Source organism: Engraulis encrasicolus, chromosome 13 (assembly GCF_034702125.1).
Source record: "Engraulis encrasicolus isolate BLACKSEA-1 chromosome 13, IST_EnEncr_1.0, whole genome shotgun sequence".
NCBI lineage: Eukaryota > Metazoa > Chordata > Actinopteri > Clupeiformes > Engraulidae > Engraulis > Engraulis encrasicolus.
Genome location: NC_085869.1, coordinates 18,841,826 through 18,857,901, shown reverse-complemented (window position 1 = coordinate 18,857,901; position 16,076 = coordinate 18,841,826). Strand labels below are relative to the sequence as shown.

The window sequence follows — 16,076 nt, the reverse complement described above, 5'->3', positions numbered from 1 at the left end:
TCCAACAATTAGTCAAGTTCAAGGGAATAAGATATTAAGGCAAGTAAACCAAGTATCAAAAACAAAGTGGTGATATCTTCTTATGGCTCGTGTCGAGGTTGCTTGATGCACGGTCCTGAACTCCTTGTATTTTGATCCTGACCCAGCCTTGGCTAAACCTTCGTAGTCTGGAGAAGTTGGATTGCTGATCTTGGATAACGGACTCTGCGGAGAAAAGCATAGCTGTATCACCACGACGAAGAAGAAACAAGCGATTTCCGTGCGCACGCAGTAAGTAGTAACATTTCTTTCCTGTCCTGATACAGTATTACTTACTATAATGTTGTAAAAGAAAACTCATTACTCTGCATGCCTCACATTACCAGAAGACAAGTACATAGATGAAACATGGAATACTACATACGGTCAGTGAACAGAGAGCCCTGGGTGGTGATGCGCTGATGGACACGGGGCAACTGGCGGCGACCAAGTCCGTGCGTCCTGGACAACACACAATCCACATAAATGTCCCAAAATGTCTGTGCGAGGTCCCAAAACAGTGTTGCGTGTCTCTGATCATCGGATGACTTCAAGACCACCATGAGGTCCCAGAAAGCAGGGACGGTATCTGCTATGCGCGGAGTGCGCATCTCCAAGAGCAGGACCGAGGATGACTCCCAGCACTGAGGGTCGGCCGTATTCAGGGTCAAGGGGTCGACCTGGCCCGGCCTTTGCGCGCGCAGACGTGATGGGAAGGCACAACAAACCAGCAGAGCGATGACCAGGCGCACAAATAACGACAAATTGCCCATCTACAATGGCAATACAGGAGAAAAAACTTAATGAATTGTGAATTAACACAAGCTGATCCGTTGCAGTCGATCAAAGACACTGTAGAACTAAGCTATAGAGAGCTGAGAGATAAGTCAGAACATCTCATTGGATCAAGCTAATTGAGCTGGAAATTAAAATAATGTATTATACTTGGGAATGTTCTAAATAGTCCTACGACAACAACAAAAACTGACCAGAATAAATCTTACATTTTGGTAACCAAAAGCAGCTAGCCAGCACACAAAAAACTCACAATTACAACACAATGTAAACATGTACATGAACAGCCTGTGGTCTTACCTTGAGGATGACTCAAATTTAATGTCACTACTGGTATTGCCACCCATCGCTCCTCGAGAGTGCGACGTCAGTCTCACTTTAGGGGGTTGGTCGGATGATTATTACAGCACTCCTGTTTGCTTTGCTGTGTAGAAAAGTCAAAACTAAATTGGTGTCTTTAATGAAATTGTATGGACATTTGCGTGCATTGACTTTGATTTCATCTGATTTAATCTGTTTGACAAAGCATTTGGCCTATGGTGTGAATTTTTTTTTTTTTACCATGTTATTTACCAAAAATTCTGATTGAGAGGCAAATGCATCTTATAGCCCAACATGAACATACATGGAGGCAGATAATTGAAATAACCCATAAAAAATATAATAACAATCAAATACATGAACCTTGTATAGGCCTAATTGCGCTAGGCCTATTCCTTTTAAAAATGTATCTGATTAAGACTTCGGCCTATGTGAAAATGGCCTTTTTGATGACCATGGTACAAATAAGCGCTTGGTTTAAAGGACAAGAGCACTATTTTGAAACGAAAGCCCCTCTTCTGAGTTGTCTGCAATGCTTTACAGTCCCCCTTCACTGTATATTTCATATTGACTTCTGTCTCAGTTATTTGGCTAATTTGGATTTAGTCTCAACCGGATTTAGAATGGTTGTCTATGAGCAGGTCCAAATCTGTTGTTAAAGCCTCACAATTTGTTTTCAAGAATATGCAACTCACCAAGTGTCTCACCAGGGGTGTTCACTAGAACTCTACAACAATGTGGCTTCTGTTAGGCCTATATAGCATTTTGTAAATACATTTTCCAGTAGTTAGGAAATGGATCACACTCAGTTTTTTCTTCTTTCTTGTTCTTTTCTTATTATTTAAACATTGCAGGGACTGACAGGCGTTTCGGCTGCAAGAGCCTTTCTCAGTTCCTCATTTTCCCCATTCACAAACAGCCATATCTTGCCTTAAACTTGTTAGGGAATGCCAGTGAACATCCCTAATCACACAGCGAGATGCATACTTTTGGAAACAAATGTTTAGGGTGTTTTTTAATAACATATTTGGACAAGCCCAGACGACCATTGTAAAGCCAATTGGGACAGGATCCAAATTAGCCAAATAATGGAGAAAGCAGCAAATATATATATATATATATATATATATATATATATATATATATATATATATATATATATATATATATATATACATATATATATATTAAAACATTTTTTCTAAAGGCTCTAAAACATTGCAGACAACTCAGGAATGGGGATTAATGTTCAAAATAGTACACTTGTCCTTATAATGCATTTTCCGATTTTTTTCACTAGTTACAGTTATGACATCTACATACACAAATCTGCAAATTGAAGAACCTGACGTCAGAAAAATAAAGAACTGACGTGAACTCATTCTCATTTTGGTTCCGGTGGAAAACGGTGAGGTGTCCAATCTCCAGTGCAAGGCAAAGAGCACCATTAAAGGCACACACGTAGCCTGCATCTTGTGCTTTTAGTGAAATGCCAGGAGTTGGTGATCATGCACTAAGTCGGTATCGTGGGGAGAGGTTAAGTGTGACATGCACGGAGGTCAGTCTCTCATTCATGACTGAAAATGTCAGCCAGCTGCGGGGAAATTTTTGAATGAAATTTATTTATTTATTTGCACTGGGGAATGCCTCTTGAGATGCAATATCTCATTTTCAGTAGGGTCCCCTTGAAACTGAATACAGACAGTACAAGACAAAACATTACATCGTACAAGACAACACACATTCACACACTCATTCAAACAGCAACCTCTTCGTTCCCCCACCTCTACAACCCCCAAAGCAATATGTTTTTGGTGTTATTTTTGTTAGTGGGACAGGCATTAGGTACAAGGCATACAGTCAGTGGAATAGGTACTTAAAATGAATAAACATAAATACACAACAAAAAAGGAGGACGGAGACACAAACAAGGATTCCTGAGAAGCACTTAGCTTAAGTGTGACAGGCACGGGGGTCAGTCTCTCATTCATGACTGAAAAGGTCAGCCAGCCGCGGGGAAATTTTTGAATGAAATGAAATGTTTTCTGTGGAGTAGCCCACTAAGTTGGCCATTATACAGGCTACAGTACTCTACTCATGGATATTACAGTGGAGTACTACACCACTGAAAACCATACCCAACACACGTCATCCAAAAGAGGGCCATAACCCCTACATGAATGCACCACACATTAGAGAGAGAGAGAGAGAGAGAGAGAGAGAGAGAGAGAGAAAGAGAGAGATAGAGATAGAGAGAAAGAGAGAGATAGAGAGATATGTTTGCTTGCTTTCTGCCTCCTAACTGAAATACACTGTACAGTAGTGACGTGAAAAAGAGTCTTTGATCTAGGAATAATAGTTTATCTCCTCAATTCTACCAATGAAAACAAAACACATTGAGAGACTTTTTTAAAATGTTGACTTTATTTCTGATTAGTTTCATTAATGTTCTTCTTCTGTATTGTACATGGTTTAGTGCTGTGAGGAGGGATATAGTGGATTTTTAGTCAAGAGATCAGTAACAGGGGGACATATGAAACGGCTCTGTTGAAATCAAACAACCCCGTTTACAAAGTGCCCAAATGTTACCGTATTGGAGACATCAAATGACATAAGTAACGAAACATTAGTTAATAAAAAACATGAAACAAAATCAAACAAACATATTTCACATACATGTCCAGTTCGACCCACAAATGCAAGTGCAACACTCTCACTTCACACTTGGTGGAAAAAAAGAAAAGCAGTGTGATCTCAAAGCGCGATTACTGTAAAAGTTACATGGTCAAACTTAGCCATCAGAGGCTGCTCTCGTCTCTCATCATTCTCCAGTTAGGCCATACTGACAGTTATCACAACTGACAACATGATTTCATTCACAGCCTTGTGCAAAAAATCGTGGTTTGCATAGTAAAGAAAAGTAAGTATGGCTCTAGTTATTGACATGCAAGCCTTTATATGGTAGGTAAATCAGATTGGCGTGGGGGTGCTGTGGCGCAGTGCGTTAACACACCGCACCATATAGGCTTACGGGCCACCCGGGTTCCAATCCGGCCTGGGTCATTTCCCGATCCTTCCCCGTTTCTCTCTCCCACTTACTTCCTGTTTATCTCTTCAACTGTCCTATCTAAATAAAGGCTAAATAGTCCCATAAAACATAACAAAAATGATATTGCTGATGACTTCAAGGCTCTTGTACAGTAATGCGAGCTCTCTGTGAGTGTCATGAAGGCATCCGGTGATCCACTGCAGGGCCTAGGGGCCACTCACGCTGTAAATATGATATGGTTCTCAAAAGAACCCTTAGCTGCTATCGTTGGGGAACCCCTAAAGCTTTTCTATAAAGTTTCACCTTTAGAGAACCCTTAGAGCACAACCCTTTTTTGGTTCGGGACCCCATTTTGACATCCCAAATTTCTACGCACCCCATACACTTCTTTTCATGAGCAAAAAAAATAATAATAATAATACAAAATTGTAGTTTCCTGTCCGTCAGTGGTTAGACATTTACTAGCTCAAAAGGCAACTGCCCACCTGCCTCTCTCCCCACTCCTGGGATGCATTTCTGGAAAGCGTAGTTGCTAACTATGTTAGCTACTTTGTTGGTTGCAATGCAATTTCCCATTGGCAACTACCGAAGTGGCTAACTGCTAACAACTACGCTTTCCAGAAATGCACCCTGCACAGCTCCTGTCTTGGCCATGCAGTGGTAAGTGTACAGCAGGCAGAAATAAAAGGTGCTCAAAGTAGAACTAAATCCAACGCTTTTTTTTGTTTTGTTTTTTTACTTCACATTATTCTTTGGCTCTGAGTCTTCACAGCGTTAAGTGCACCGACTCCTGGGACAGAATCGGACCGACTGCAACAGAACCTATAGCCACTAGTCTCCTCTAATCCTCACCCTTTATTCACATCTAGTTCATTGTGTATGAGTGTGTATGAGTGTGTGTGAGATATACAGTACATCAGATTTGATATATAATGGTACTAATAACATAGTTTATGGAGTAGAACAATGTATAATGTGCTTTCTTATTAGTTTCAATCTATTGTTAGCAAGTTCTGTTTTTTTTGTTTTTGTTTGTTTGTTTGTTTGTTTTTTTCTTCATTGTGAATGGCTGAAAAATGTCAATGTGACATCATGCTCAAAATGGACTAAAAAAGAAGTGCAAAAATGTTTAAAGTCAGAACCTGAAGAGTACCACACCACAACACCCCTCCCACCCGATATGTACAGTTTGTGTGTGGTCTGCATGCCTTACATGGGACTGGCATGCCATCTAGCTCCCCGGAATAAAAGGAGAAGATGGTGGGGCTGTAGTGTGTACAGTACAGTAATAGTCAACTGGATAACATTGGTAAGCTATAAAGTTATTTCTCTGGTTTTTGATGATTCAGTCAGTAATTGTTCCCCCACGTTTTAAACTATAGAAAGTAAACATATTTATTTAAGTATTTATTTGCTCTTTTTTAATGCTGAATATTGATAGCTTTCTTAGCCATGCAGAATCCTTTCTTTAGTGGGGACTCCTCATGCCAAGGCTATATAGCAAGCGCTCTGTACAGTAACAGGAGGAGGCCATGCCTGGGATGCATTTCTCGAAACCATAGTTGCTAACTACATTAGCTACTTTGTTGTTTGCAATGCAATTTACCATTGGCAACTACTAAAGTTGCTAACTGGCTAACAACTACGCTTTTGAGAAACGCACCCCTACTCTGTTGTGCTGAGAGTGGGGGCCGGCGTTTCTGGACAGATGGAGGAATGTGATAAATTATGGACTATAGGAGAGAAAAAGGAGAGTGTGGGGGGGGGGGGGTGGGGTGGTACGGAGGGATAGGCCAGGGGGGCAGAACAGATCATATCAGAGAAAGCTGCATTTTTCCTACACAATTAAGTATGGGATTTTGAAAAATGTCCTCTAGTGTTTTTTTAATCTATAGTTCAAGAAAACTAACGTGGAATAGCAGCAGCAAGTTGAGAGGAACGGAGGACGAATTGATGAAGCCTGCGTTGAAGCTGTCGTCTGGCTGCTTTGCCGTCGATGCTCCTCTAGATGGCGCTAGCGTTGGGGTCATAGCCTCTCCCCCGCTTCTTCACATTTCTTGTGGCAAGGTGGGAAAATCAGAAGGCAGGTGGGAAAAGAAGGAAAGACAGAAAGAAAGAAAGAAAGAAAGAAAGAAAGAAAGAAAGAAAGAAAGAAAGAAAGAAAGAAAGAAAGAAGGAAAGACAGAAAGAAAGAAAGGAAGAAAATACAGGAAAACACGTTTGTCAATACAGAGAGAAGGACATGTGGCTCCCAAAGGAAGTGTCTGCTCTTTCTCCTGTATCTATGCAGACGGTGGACATCATACAGTTTTTGTGTGTGTGTGTGTGCGAGCGCTCATGTGTGCATGACATGTGGCTATTTGACTTAGAAATGTACGTATAATACTTCAGCACAAAGAATATTGTAGTCAATGTACTATGTAAGGCAGCTCTCATTTGACCGTCCTTGTCAGTACGTGAGGCTTTCTGTCTTAATAAGTCAGCCTTTCAATTTCACTTTGTGGCAGCTGATGATAGGGGGAGCCCATTGACTGCTGTGAAGGGGTAAGGATATCAATACGCTCTCATTCAGACAGACAATTACATACAGAGTGCAGCGGAGGACACGGGAGAAAGAGCTTCACTTCTGCTTGCTTAATATTCCCCCCACAGAGGAGATAAGGGGGTCTTATGCAGCTTATATCTCGCCACGCTCTCTTAATAGTGAGTGAGAGAGAGAGAGAGAGAGAGAGAGAGCAAGAGAGGGAGAGAGAGAGAGAGATATATGAGCACATGTGCCTACAACACACACACACTAATAATAATAATAATAATAACAATAATAATAATAACAATAATTATCATCTAAGGGAAGAGACCAGCAGGTGATGATTGATAACTGTGATGGCAACGGGTGTAAGCAAATATAAATGGCACACCACAAACGAGGAGCCACCATCTGTGAAAGCAAAACAGAAAGCGTAACAACAACAGCAAATTCCAAATTCCCTACTCGGGCAAGAACCTACCCTGCCCATGGCATGGCGTAGTGTGGGGCATCTTACAGTCTTATATGCAGTGACATGAATAGTGGAAAGCCGTGAGCCGCCTCTATTCTGTGAGTGCTGTACTAAAGTAAATACCAATGTTGTGATATATAACCGTATAGTCCTCTATCGCTGCACATGGATAGAGTTGCTGTTGTATTGATACTACAGCAGCAGAAACTCAAAGCATATGAGAACAAGAACAGGCAAATTAAAGAGTTAATGAACACCTTACTTCACAGATACAGTAAGCGAAAAGGGAAGCATTTCATGGTCCTTTACAGATAAATTCATGGTGATCATTTAAACCACATATTACAAGTAAGTATGTTGTACAAATGACAAATTATTACAAAAACATTCATTATATATATATATATATATATATATATCTGAATAAAAGTGGTGTTCATTGTTGTTGTTGTTGTATAAAAATTTCATAGCAACTGTGTTTTTTTCAGACATGTGTTTTTGTACATTGCCATATTACTATACCGGCACAGTACAGTACAGTACGATACAGTATCAGCGATCATGAAATTCCCCATTTGTTACTTATCTGTAAAGTTAAGTGTTCCTGGTTATTCTGATTAGTACAAGGTCAATAATCATGATCAGTGTGCATCGTGTCATGGCCTCTGTGATACAGGTCTTGTTGCTATGAGGTTGCTGGAGTGCTGGCCAGTGGTAGCTAGCTGGCTTAGTTTGAAGGCAGCAGAGGAGGGACTGCTTGAAGATGGGCCGGTTTTAGGGCTGAAACAATATGGTATCGAACTGAGGAATCGCGATACTCAGAGTAACGATACTGTAACGCGATGTTAGAAGACAGTATCGTGATACGCCCTTTCAAAGTTTTGTTATCCTTCAGTCCAGAAATCAACCGTATGACTCCACATGATAGTGCTTCCAAGCTTCAAATGAGATACATTTCAGAAATCGTGGGGTTTATCGAACTGTTGGTCAAAAATCGTGATACAAACAAACCAAATCGTGAGTTGAGTGTATCGTTACAGCTCTAGCCGGTTCCATGAGCTCCACCAAGTCCCCAGAGAGGGCCTCAGTCACGGCTGGGGCCTGGGTGGAGGGAGGCCCACGAGAGGGTGGCAGACCATGGCAGAAGGCAGCCACAGCCAACCAACACAGCCCCATCCATCCAGGCTTGCAAAACCCAGCCCAATGTTTGGACCCGCAAACCCCCAAGGAGTCGTAAGGGCAGGTTAAGTCAACACATACCGTAAACTGCGCTCCGCCCTCGCACAATGACACATTTAAACTCAGTCCCACATCACAGAACACAAACTTCAAGCTTACAGCGCTTTAGGGGACATCGAATACCCATGACAAGGGGTGCATTATACATGTCCAAAGTTACCCAATTCTGTCATAGGGCACAATTTTTTTTTGCTATTTACTGAGCTTTTAGAATTTGGTCAAAAAACACATTTTATGCTGTGTTCATGCTGTTATTACATTACCGGCTACTGTATTTCAAAAATAATGGCAGCATTTGAAATGTGAATATGTTGTTACAAGTCCCAATCAAAATCCATTAGATTTATGCTGTATAATAAAACATTTATTTATCAAAACATTAAACAAAAGACAGCAAGAAGATGAAGACTTTATAATCGATTCAATAAAAGTCCCTAAATGTGGGATTATGTTGCAAAAATGTATAATTAACAAAAAATGATCCCAGATAGCAGTGGGCTTGTGAAATCAGTTATGAACGTAATGATTCTGATTTTCTCTTTCAAAAATTGATCACTTGGACATTCTCATTTCAGTGACTTCTTCCATTATTGGAAAATGCTACATTGCATTGAAATAATGCCCAGGAAGGAAGCTTGAATTTATTAAACTTGAAGATGTTCCACATGGGTTCTGTAGACGATGTTGTCCAATTTTGTTCCATTTTTTTAACCCGCATCTGTGAGGACCATGCATGCACACCAATTTTAAAGCTCTGCCCTTCCCATTAGTTTAAGGTTCTGCTACAGATGTCCTGGTGCCAGGGCTTAACTGGGGGAGAAATATGACCCAGGCACTTTTGTCTTAAAGCCCAAATTATTATTATTATTATTATTATTACATTTCACAAGATAGAGGCCCACGAGGGTGCAGGGCCCACCAGGAAATGCCCGCTATGCCAGATGGCCAGTCCAGCCCTGCCTGGTGGTTTTCAAGGCAAGGTCTGTACGTCTGTGTCCCTCCACATGCCCACTATGACAAAGCTTTTTTAAGAGCCAACTTGCCATTTCCGACAGGAAGCTGAATCACAGGCTGGACTGGTAATCTGGCATACAGGGCATTTTCCCGGTGGGCCGACAGTCATCAGGGGGCGATGCTTTTTTTTTGGGGGGGGCATTTGTTTCAAATTTTCCCTTAGAGACCAGCCCACAATTTTGACGTAGCGGCCCATCGTTGCATCCTTAATATATAGTGTATATCATAATTGTAGTATGGGGGTGGGGGTGAAGGGCTGGTCTATGCCAAAAAAATGCCCGGGCCATGTCATGGTCCCAGATCAGCCCTGGCTGAATCACACTGCTTTTTTTCCTCAATAGTGTAAGCCCAGCATGAGGGCTGCATCATTTCCTGTGCTGGCCGGTCTGTGTGAGCAAACATTGCTCTCTGTGAGATCTTTGTTGTTTATTAGTGAGGGCTGTTGTTTGTTGGTTTGTTTCAGTAGCAGGAGCCCAAACCGTGGAGGGTGCGTGCGAGCAAGAGGAGGGGAGCAGTTTGTAAAAGGGAGGCATGCCGTGCAACGTGACGTGACGTGACGTGACATGATGCAACGCTTACTTAAATCCCCATCCAGTCCCCCCCAGCACGATGGCGGCCACCAGAATGGCTCCTGCGATTGAGCCGATTATAAGGTTGGTGGCACTAGGACCTGTGTGGGGTTACGGAGAGCGGGGGTGGGGACACACACACACACACACACAGACACACATGAACACCACTTACGGTACAGCACACACAGTACAAGTACTCAATACAGTAAGACAACAATTCACAAGGAAATACAGTACACGGTACACGCGCACAACATACAGTACAGTAATAGAACATAACAAGGACTTCACTTTGGCATGCTCACCCAGCAGGTCTCCCAGTCTCACTACTAGTAGTCACGCTAACGTCACGTGAACACATCAAAGAGCCTGGTGCTTTGGCCTTCATGTGTCATACATACGGTGTTACTCGCAGGCCAACACTTCAACACTTTTAGTCAGGGGCCCTCTCAGTTCACTGGCACAGCAAGAGACACACAGTACAGCGGTGCAAACAGGGTCACACTATCACCAAGTTGTCATTTCCTCAAGACCACTGAGTTCTTGCACATTCACTCCATGCGGTTGGGGGTGGGGGGGGGACCACAGCAAAAAGTGCCTAGAGAGCACGTGTGAACCTGCTTTATGTGTATGTGTGTGCTGCTGCCTACGGTAGGCTACTACTCGCCGTGGGTGTGTAGTTAGCTGCTGCAATGCTGCAAGCGTCTGCTGTCATGAATATCAACGAGCCTCTTGTCAAGAACAGAGAGGCGATGGCGATAGAGGGGGGTGGGGGTTGGACAAAGGAGTATGTTGTCCCGGGCCCAAGGAGATAGGGGGCCCAGAATTGGGTCCCCATTACATTGTATGCATTGGATAGTGGGCCCTTTGAGATGACTTTGTCCTGGGCCCAACAAAAGCAGCCAGCGGCCCCGTAGACACGACGCAGGTGGACACAGAGGAGAGAGAGAATGACCCACATCTCAGCATGTACAATTACTGTACTGTACTCTCCCAGCCAGGAGGCAGAATTTTGTTATAACGTGTCCGTCCCACAAGGTACAGAAAGGGGAAAGTCTGAACAGCTAAGTTACGAATAAAGTATTACAATATCACAATCTTTTACAAGATACAACAACAATAGTAAGGTACAAGGAGGATACAACGGTATGATGACAATGAAAGGGGAAGAAGGAGGGGTTATCAGTCCACCACAGAACCACAGAAACACTCAATCACAGAACAGTTTACAGGAGGGGGGGGGGGGCACTCAGCACAACAAACACACGAAACCAGCAGGACACATACAATACAGTTTTGGGACAAGGAGGAGTTGGGGTCTTTTCACCCAGCACTGCAATCACTTTAGACAACACTATGGCACCACCAGCACGATTACGAGGGGAGAGAAGAGGGGAGGGCAGGAACAATGCTTACTCTATGCCCCACCCTGTGCCTCCAAATATCACCCCTAGGGCCAGTACAGTCCCTGCTACTGCCCCTATCAGCCTGTTTGTGGCCCCACTCACTGCATGGGAGAGGAGGAGAAAAGGGAACAACCAGAGAGATGATGATTATTATTATTATTACCAGAGACTGGATAACATAATACTCCTAGAATCTCTACTATTACGTTGGTGAATCTTTTATACTCCTACAATCTCTGGAACAACATTACCACCTGCACAGAACAACATCAACAACAGAAGAAGAAGAACCTCTCTCGTCTTGTCACCTTGACAACCATGGAATAATCCCTGGTCTGGCCCCTCCTACTTTCCCTTACAGTGGGCCTACAAGGGTTTTTGTCCAGTGCTACAGCCGCTGCCGCTGAAAATAAAAACTGATTAGCTACTGTAAATTGGAGAAGGAGAATGGTGACGGTTTTCGTGAAGTTTGATACGTGTTTTGAGGTTGTGTACAGTACCAGTCCCCAATGAGTAATGCTGAACCGTGCTTTAAAAATGCTGCACTCAATGCACTCACAGTACGGTAGGGCACAGACAAGAGCTGCAGTGCATCTGCATACAGCAGTTGCATAACGGACCATCAGTAACCATGAGATGCTCTTGAAGTGCTACTAACTACAGCAGCAGCTTCATTAGTGTTGGTGCCATTTTCTATTTAGCAATTTATGCTCATATTTAGTTATTTTTTTGGCATATTTTAGTACTTGTATATTAAAGATTTTTTATGATTGAATTTAAACTACATTACTTATTTAATGTTTAGAATTTCCTCACAGTTAATCTGCCTTTAGTTTAATGCTTAGAAGAATCTAGAAGGAATAGCCAATAGGACCTGACGCTGAGCAATGACGTTTTGGAACTCGCGCATCTCAAATGTAAAACTGCTGTGTGTTTGTCATATGTTGAGAACTTCAGATAAAGACGGGGCAAACACACTGTTTTCTACCGTCGTTCAAACTTTAACACGTGTAGACTCGTTCATTCCGTCCGACTGAGTGGTTACTTATTTGCATGAATCTCAAGAAAGAAATGATCAACATTTTAAGAACGGACATTTAGCCACTACAATTAGCATTACACTACCATCAGCTAGCTAAAAATAAATCTTAAAAGAAAAAGAAACAAAAAAGGAAAAATATAATATAAAAAGTGTTTCTTATTAGTTCACTTCCCCTCTTTCTGCATTTCGGTCCTCAGAGCACAATATATTAGAAAAAAGAAACAGTATAAACTTCTGATAAACTAGTCTGACACATTGATACACTGATATAATAGAAGTCAAGGCCACTTTATTTATAATACCCATTTGATATACTACAAGGCAACCCAATGTGCTATGGTACTAAAATGCAGAATTTGTACAGGTTTTATATGCCTGTTAAAACGTAACTCACTGTCGAGGATGACTCCAAGATTTCTTACTGATTCCACTGCATTAAACCCATTTGTGTCAAGTTGAGCAGCAGTTTTTGGCCTTTGTCGTTTTTTCACAGTAACTGATGTTTTCTCTCTGTTGAATAGGAGAAAACTATAGGCCATCAGCTTTTTAATTTAAAAACTGATTGGAAAAGCTAAAAGTAGCAACTTGAGGTTAAGAAGGCACAGACTTGGCTGAAAACAACATTTTCCGTTGTCTTGTCCAATAAAAGGGAGATTTGACATACGGTAGGCCTGCAGTGGCTCAGTGTAGATGCCTCTACATTCAGAAGGGGTTTCGCAACAGTTTTTTTGGAATGTAGGGAAAATGCCTGTCAGTAATGTAATGTATTTATTATAGTGAGAACATCAGCTGCAATCAGGTGGAGAATGGTTAAACACAGGATAGATGTTAGCTACAAAAAGTCGCAGTATCTTCTCAAGTATGTTAGGTGGTCTTGGATGAAGGGGGTCAGTCCAATTCAACAAAAAGGGATTATCCGGGCAACTCCAAGTGAAAATGAGGAAATGAATTAAAAAGCCTTTATTATCTTATGGCTAAAAGATTATTCACTTCCTCATTTTCACTTGGAGTTGCCTGGATAATCCCTTTTTTGTTGAATAGGTGGGGAATGGTTTTGAAAAAGTTTTGAAAAGGCAGAATGTCTAATTCAAAGAGCAGCTCAGACTGTGCAGTTCCACAAGGGTACTTTGTGGCCAACTGTACAGTACACTGGCCTACTGTAATCCCATTTGAATTGCGACTACCGTAGTAGCCTACAACTGGCTATTTCTCTAAAACCCCCGCAAATAGGATACAGTCCAGAGGGCAGACTTAATGCATATACAGTAGTGAATACAAAAATAAAATGCTGAATAGGGGCTGTCATTCAGCCTTGGTATTTCCAAATTGAAAAAAAAAATCATCTTCAACAAGAACTGCATTAATTTCCCAGAGTTGGAAGGGCAAAACACGGGTAAAAAATTGGGTTCATGGGTTCATTTCTGACTGCCAATTGAGGTGCAGGGAGACCAATAGCTATCTGAATGTCATGTGTTTGCAAGGCAACATACATCTTCTCAGAGTGGTCTAAAACATCTGTCCAGCATTGTAATATCCCGTCAACAAATTCACCCAACAATGACTGTTTAAAAAAAACTATGTGATGACTGCATTGTTGTTTGGTTGAGAGAAGAGAAGAAAGCTGATACGAACCCTTGGGTCCTTCGTCCTCTTCGGGGGCGGGCTCCTTGGGAGGGTCGGGCATGCTACAGTCGGTCCCAGCCCAGGTGGTATCACAGCTGCATGTGCCTTCATTATTGCAAACCTGCAACAGCAGAAACAGGACAGCGAATGATGAGGGGGAGCAACAAAAACATACCAAGGCAGCACTACCGTACGTAAATGCAATCCTTACTAAAGTGTGAGCACACGATTCAACCTAGACCAGAAATAATGCATGATATGGGAAAAAAACGATTTACGTCTGCACATACGTAGAGTCTTGAATATTTTCTCTACTCTTTGTGCTTCAACGTGCTTGGAACCTCAATAGAAGTGATACCCAAAAAGAATATTGAGAACTCCCAGGTACCATGTAACCAGAGAGAGTAGAGAGAGAGGTTCCATTGGCCCATTGTTTCCTGGTTCTATTATTGCAAGGGGGAGGGGGAGAAATCCCCCTTTAGGCAGACGTAGGCAGACCTAAGGACTGTTCTATTCAATGCTAGGAGTATTATGACACGCCCCTTTAGGCAGACCGGAACCTGGTCACGTTAGGTGCCCATAGCAACCTATTATGTTGGCATATCTCTATATACTTAAAGAATCTCTGATGTAACATTTCGTTCCAGTGGAGTTATGCCAAGATGAGTTGAGGGGGTACAAGGCGGTGTCAAACAGCCGTAAGTCAAGCTGTTCAAAGTAGATGTACTCAAGCTGTTCAAAGTAGATGTACTCAAGCTGTTCAAAGTAGCTCTATGTTATATCCGTTAATGCATACACAAAGAGATAACGTGATGTTGATTCGTGAGCTAGTCATGAAATGGCCTGGGCACATAAAAAACCTCCCCAAGTTATTCTGGAGCAGAAGCTCCCCCACGCTATTCTGGAGAACTGTGAAAAGGAGAACTGTGAAAAGGAGAACTGTGTATGGTAAAGGAAACCTACTGGTATACAGTACTGGTTTACTGATCAGTCATAAACTTCAGTTTCCTTCTGATTCATGATATGACACTGAAGAATAGTCTGAAAAAGAGCTGAAACAGCTTAAGCTTTCAATGTGTCATACAGCACCCTGCCATGTTCATTTCATAGTGACAGTCCACCCATCTATATATGTATGTAGCTGTGGACAAGGGGACTATAAAGTGATCTTCCAGCATACCACACATCAGAGGGTGGTGGTAGAGCAATGCTTGTTTCCAGGAAAATGGTTACATCTCTTAGTAAGTCTTGACCTTACTTCACATATCCAGCTGCCTCTACAACCTATCACCTACCTATTTCTAACTAGTATGCTTGCTGTATGAGAACCAAGGCATCAGCAGAAGACATGGTTCCACTCTCATAGTACCACAGCTCTGGGAACCTGGTGCTGAAAATAAAATCTGATTAGACACTATACATTTGAGAAGGAGAAGTTAGCTGTGTTTTCATGCATGGGGATATTGACAGTTTTAGACAAAATGTATTTGAGAAGGGAATGTTGACGAGTGTTTTCAGGGAGGGGATAGTGAGTGTTTTCTTGGTAGGGGATGGTAACTGTTTTCATGGGGATGGTGACAGGGTGTTCTATTACGTTTCTCCTGACCACCAGGCGGTGCTTTCAGCACTGAATGTTCATCGCATGCGCTCATGCTGGTCTACTAGTCTTAATACCAACAAAGTCACTTGGTGACACCGGGTGATATGCATGCCATGCCCTGGAATTTATGCCATGCTCAAGCCAGAAGTGACCTCTTGGCAATCTTCTTGTCAGTATTCCGAGTGACTGCTAAGTAGCCAGACCATGCCGTCCTAGGGACGCAACACCTCCAGCGTTGCTTCTAGTCAGGCCAAGAGCAATACAAATATCAGCAAACCAAGGGAGGCGAGTCAACCATGCCGTTTAGGAATGTCAATTGCTATGCTCTTGGTCAGGGCAAGTAACAAAGAGATTTTAAAGTTGATGATAATCAGGCTAACTGCCAGGGCCTGGTGGTC

The 16,076-nt window shown here is 42.2% G+C and overlaps 2 protein-coding genes across 2 annotated transcripts in view; both read right to left on the bottom strand.

Moving 5' to 3' along the window:
* Positions 1 to 932, bottom strand: LOC134461595 (protein FAM237A-like). The gene is made up of 2 exons (XM_063214487.1): positions 404 to 932; positions 1 to 204 (listed from the first exon to the last, which is right to left on the bottom strand). Exons 1-2 carry the CDS (start codon positions 789 to 791, stop codon positions 56 to 58), a joined length of 537 nt encoding a protein of 178 aa, XP_063070557.1. The 5' UTR covers positions 792 to 932; the 3' UTR covers positions 1 to 55.
* Positions 933 to 5,981: 5,049 nt separating this feature from the next.
* Positions 5,982 to 16,076, bottom strand: part of LOC134460801 (disintegrin and metalloproteinase domain-containing protein 23) — a 40,644-nt gene continuing 30,549 nt past the window's right edge. The window contains exons 24-26 of the mRNA XM_063213358.1: positions 14,088 to 14,199; positions 10,015 to 10,105; positions 5,982 to 6,239 (exon numbers count right to left, since the gene is read on the bottom strand). Coding sequence (XP_063069428.1) covers positions 6,188 to 6,239; positions 10,015 to 10,105; positions 14,088 to 14,199 — 255 coding nt within the window. The 3' untranslated portion in view covers positions 5,982 to 6,187. The remainder of the gene's footprint in view (positions 6,240 to 10,014; positions 10,106 to 14,087; positions 14,200 to 16,076) is intronic.

Bases quoted from the DNA above. Each gene is read 5' to 3' on its own strand.
- LOC134461595 (XM_063214487.1), bottom strand. From the start codon at position 791: ATGGGCAATTTGTCGTTATTTGTGCGCCTGGTCATCGCTCTGCTGGTT. The intron at 205-403 runs GTATGTAGTATT...TTTTCTCCGCAG, and splicing joins GGGCTCTCTGTTCACTGACC to AGTCCGTTATCCAAGATCAG.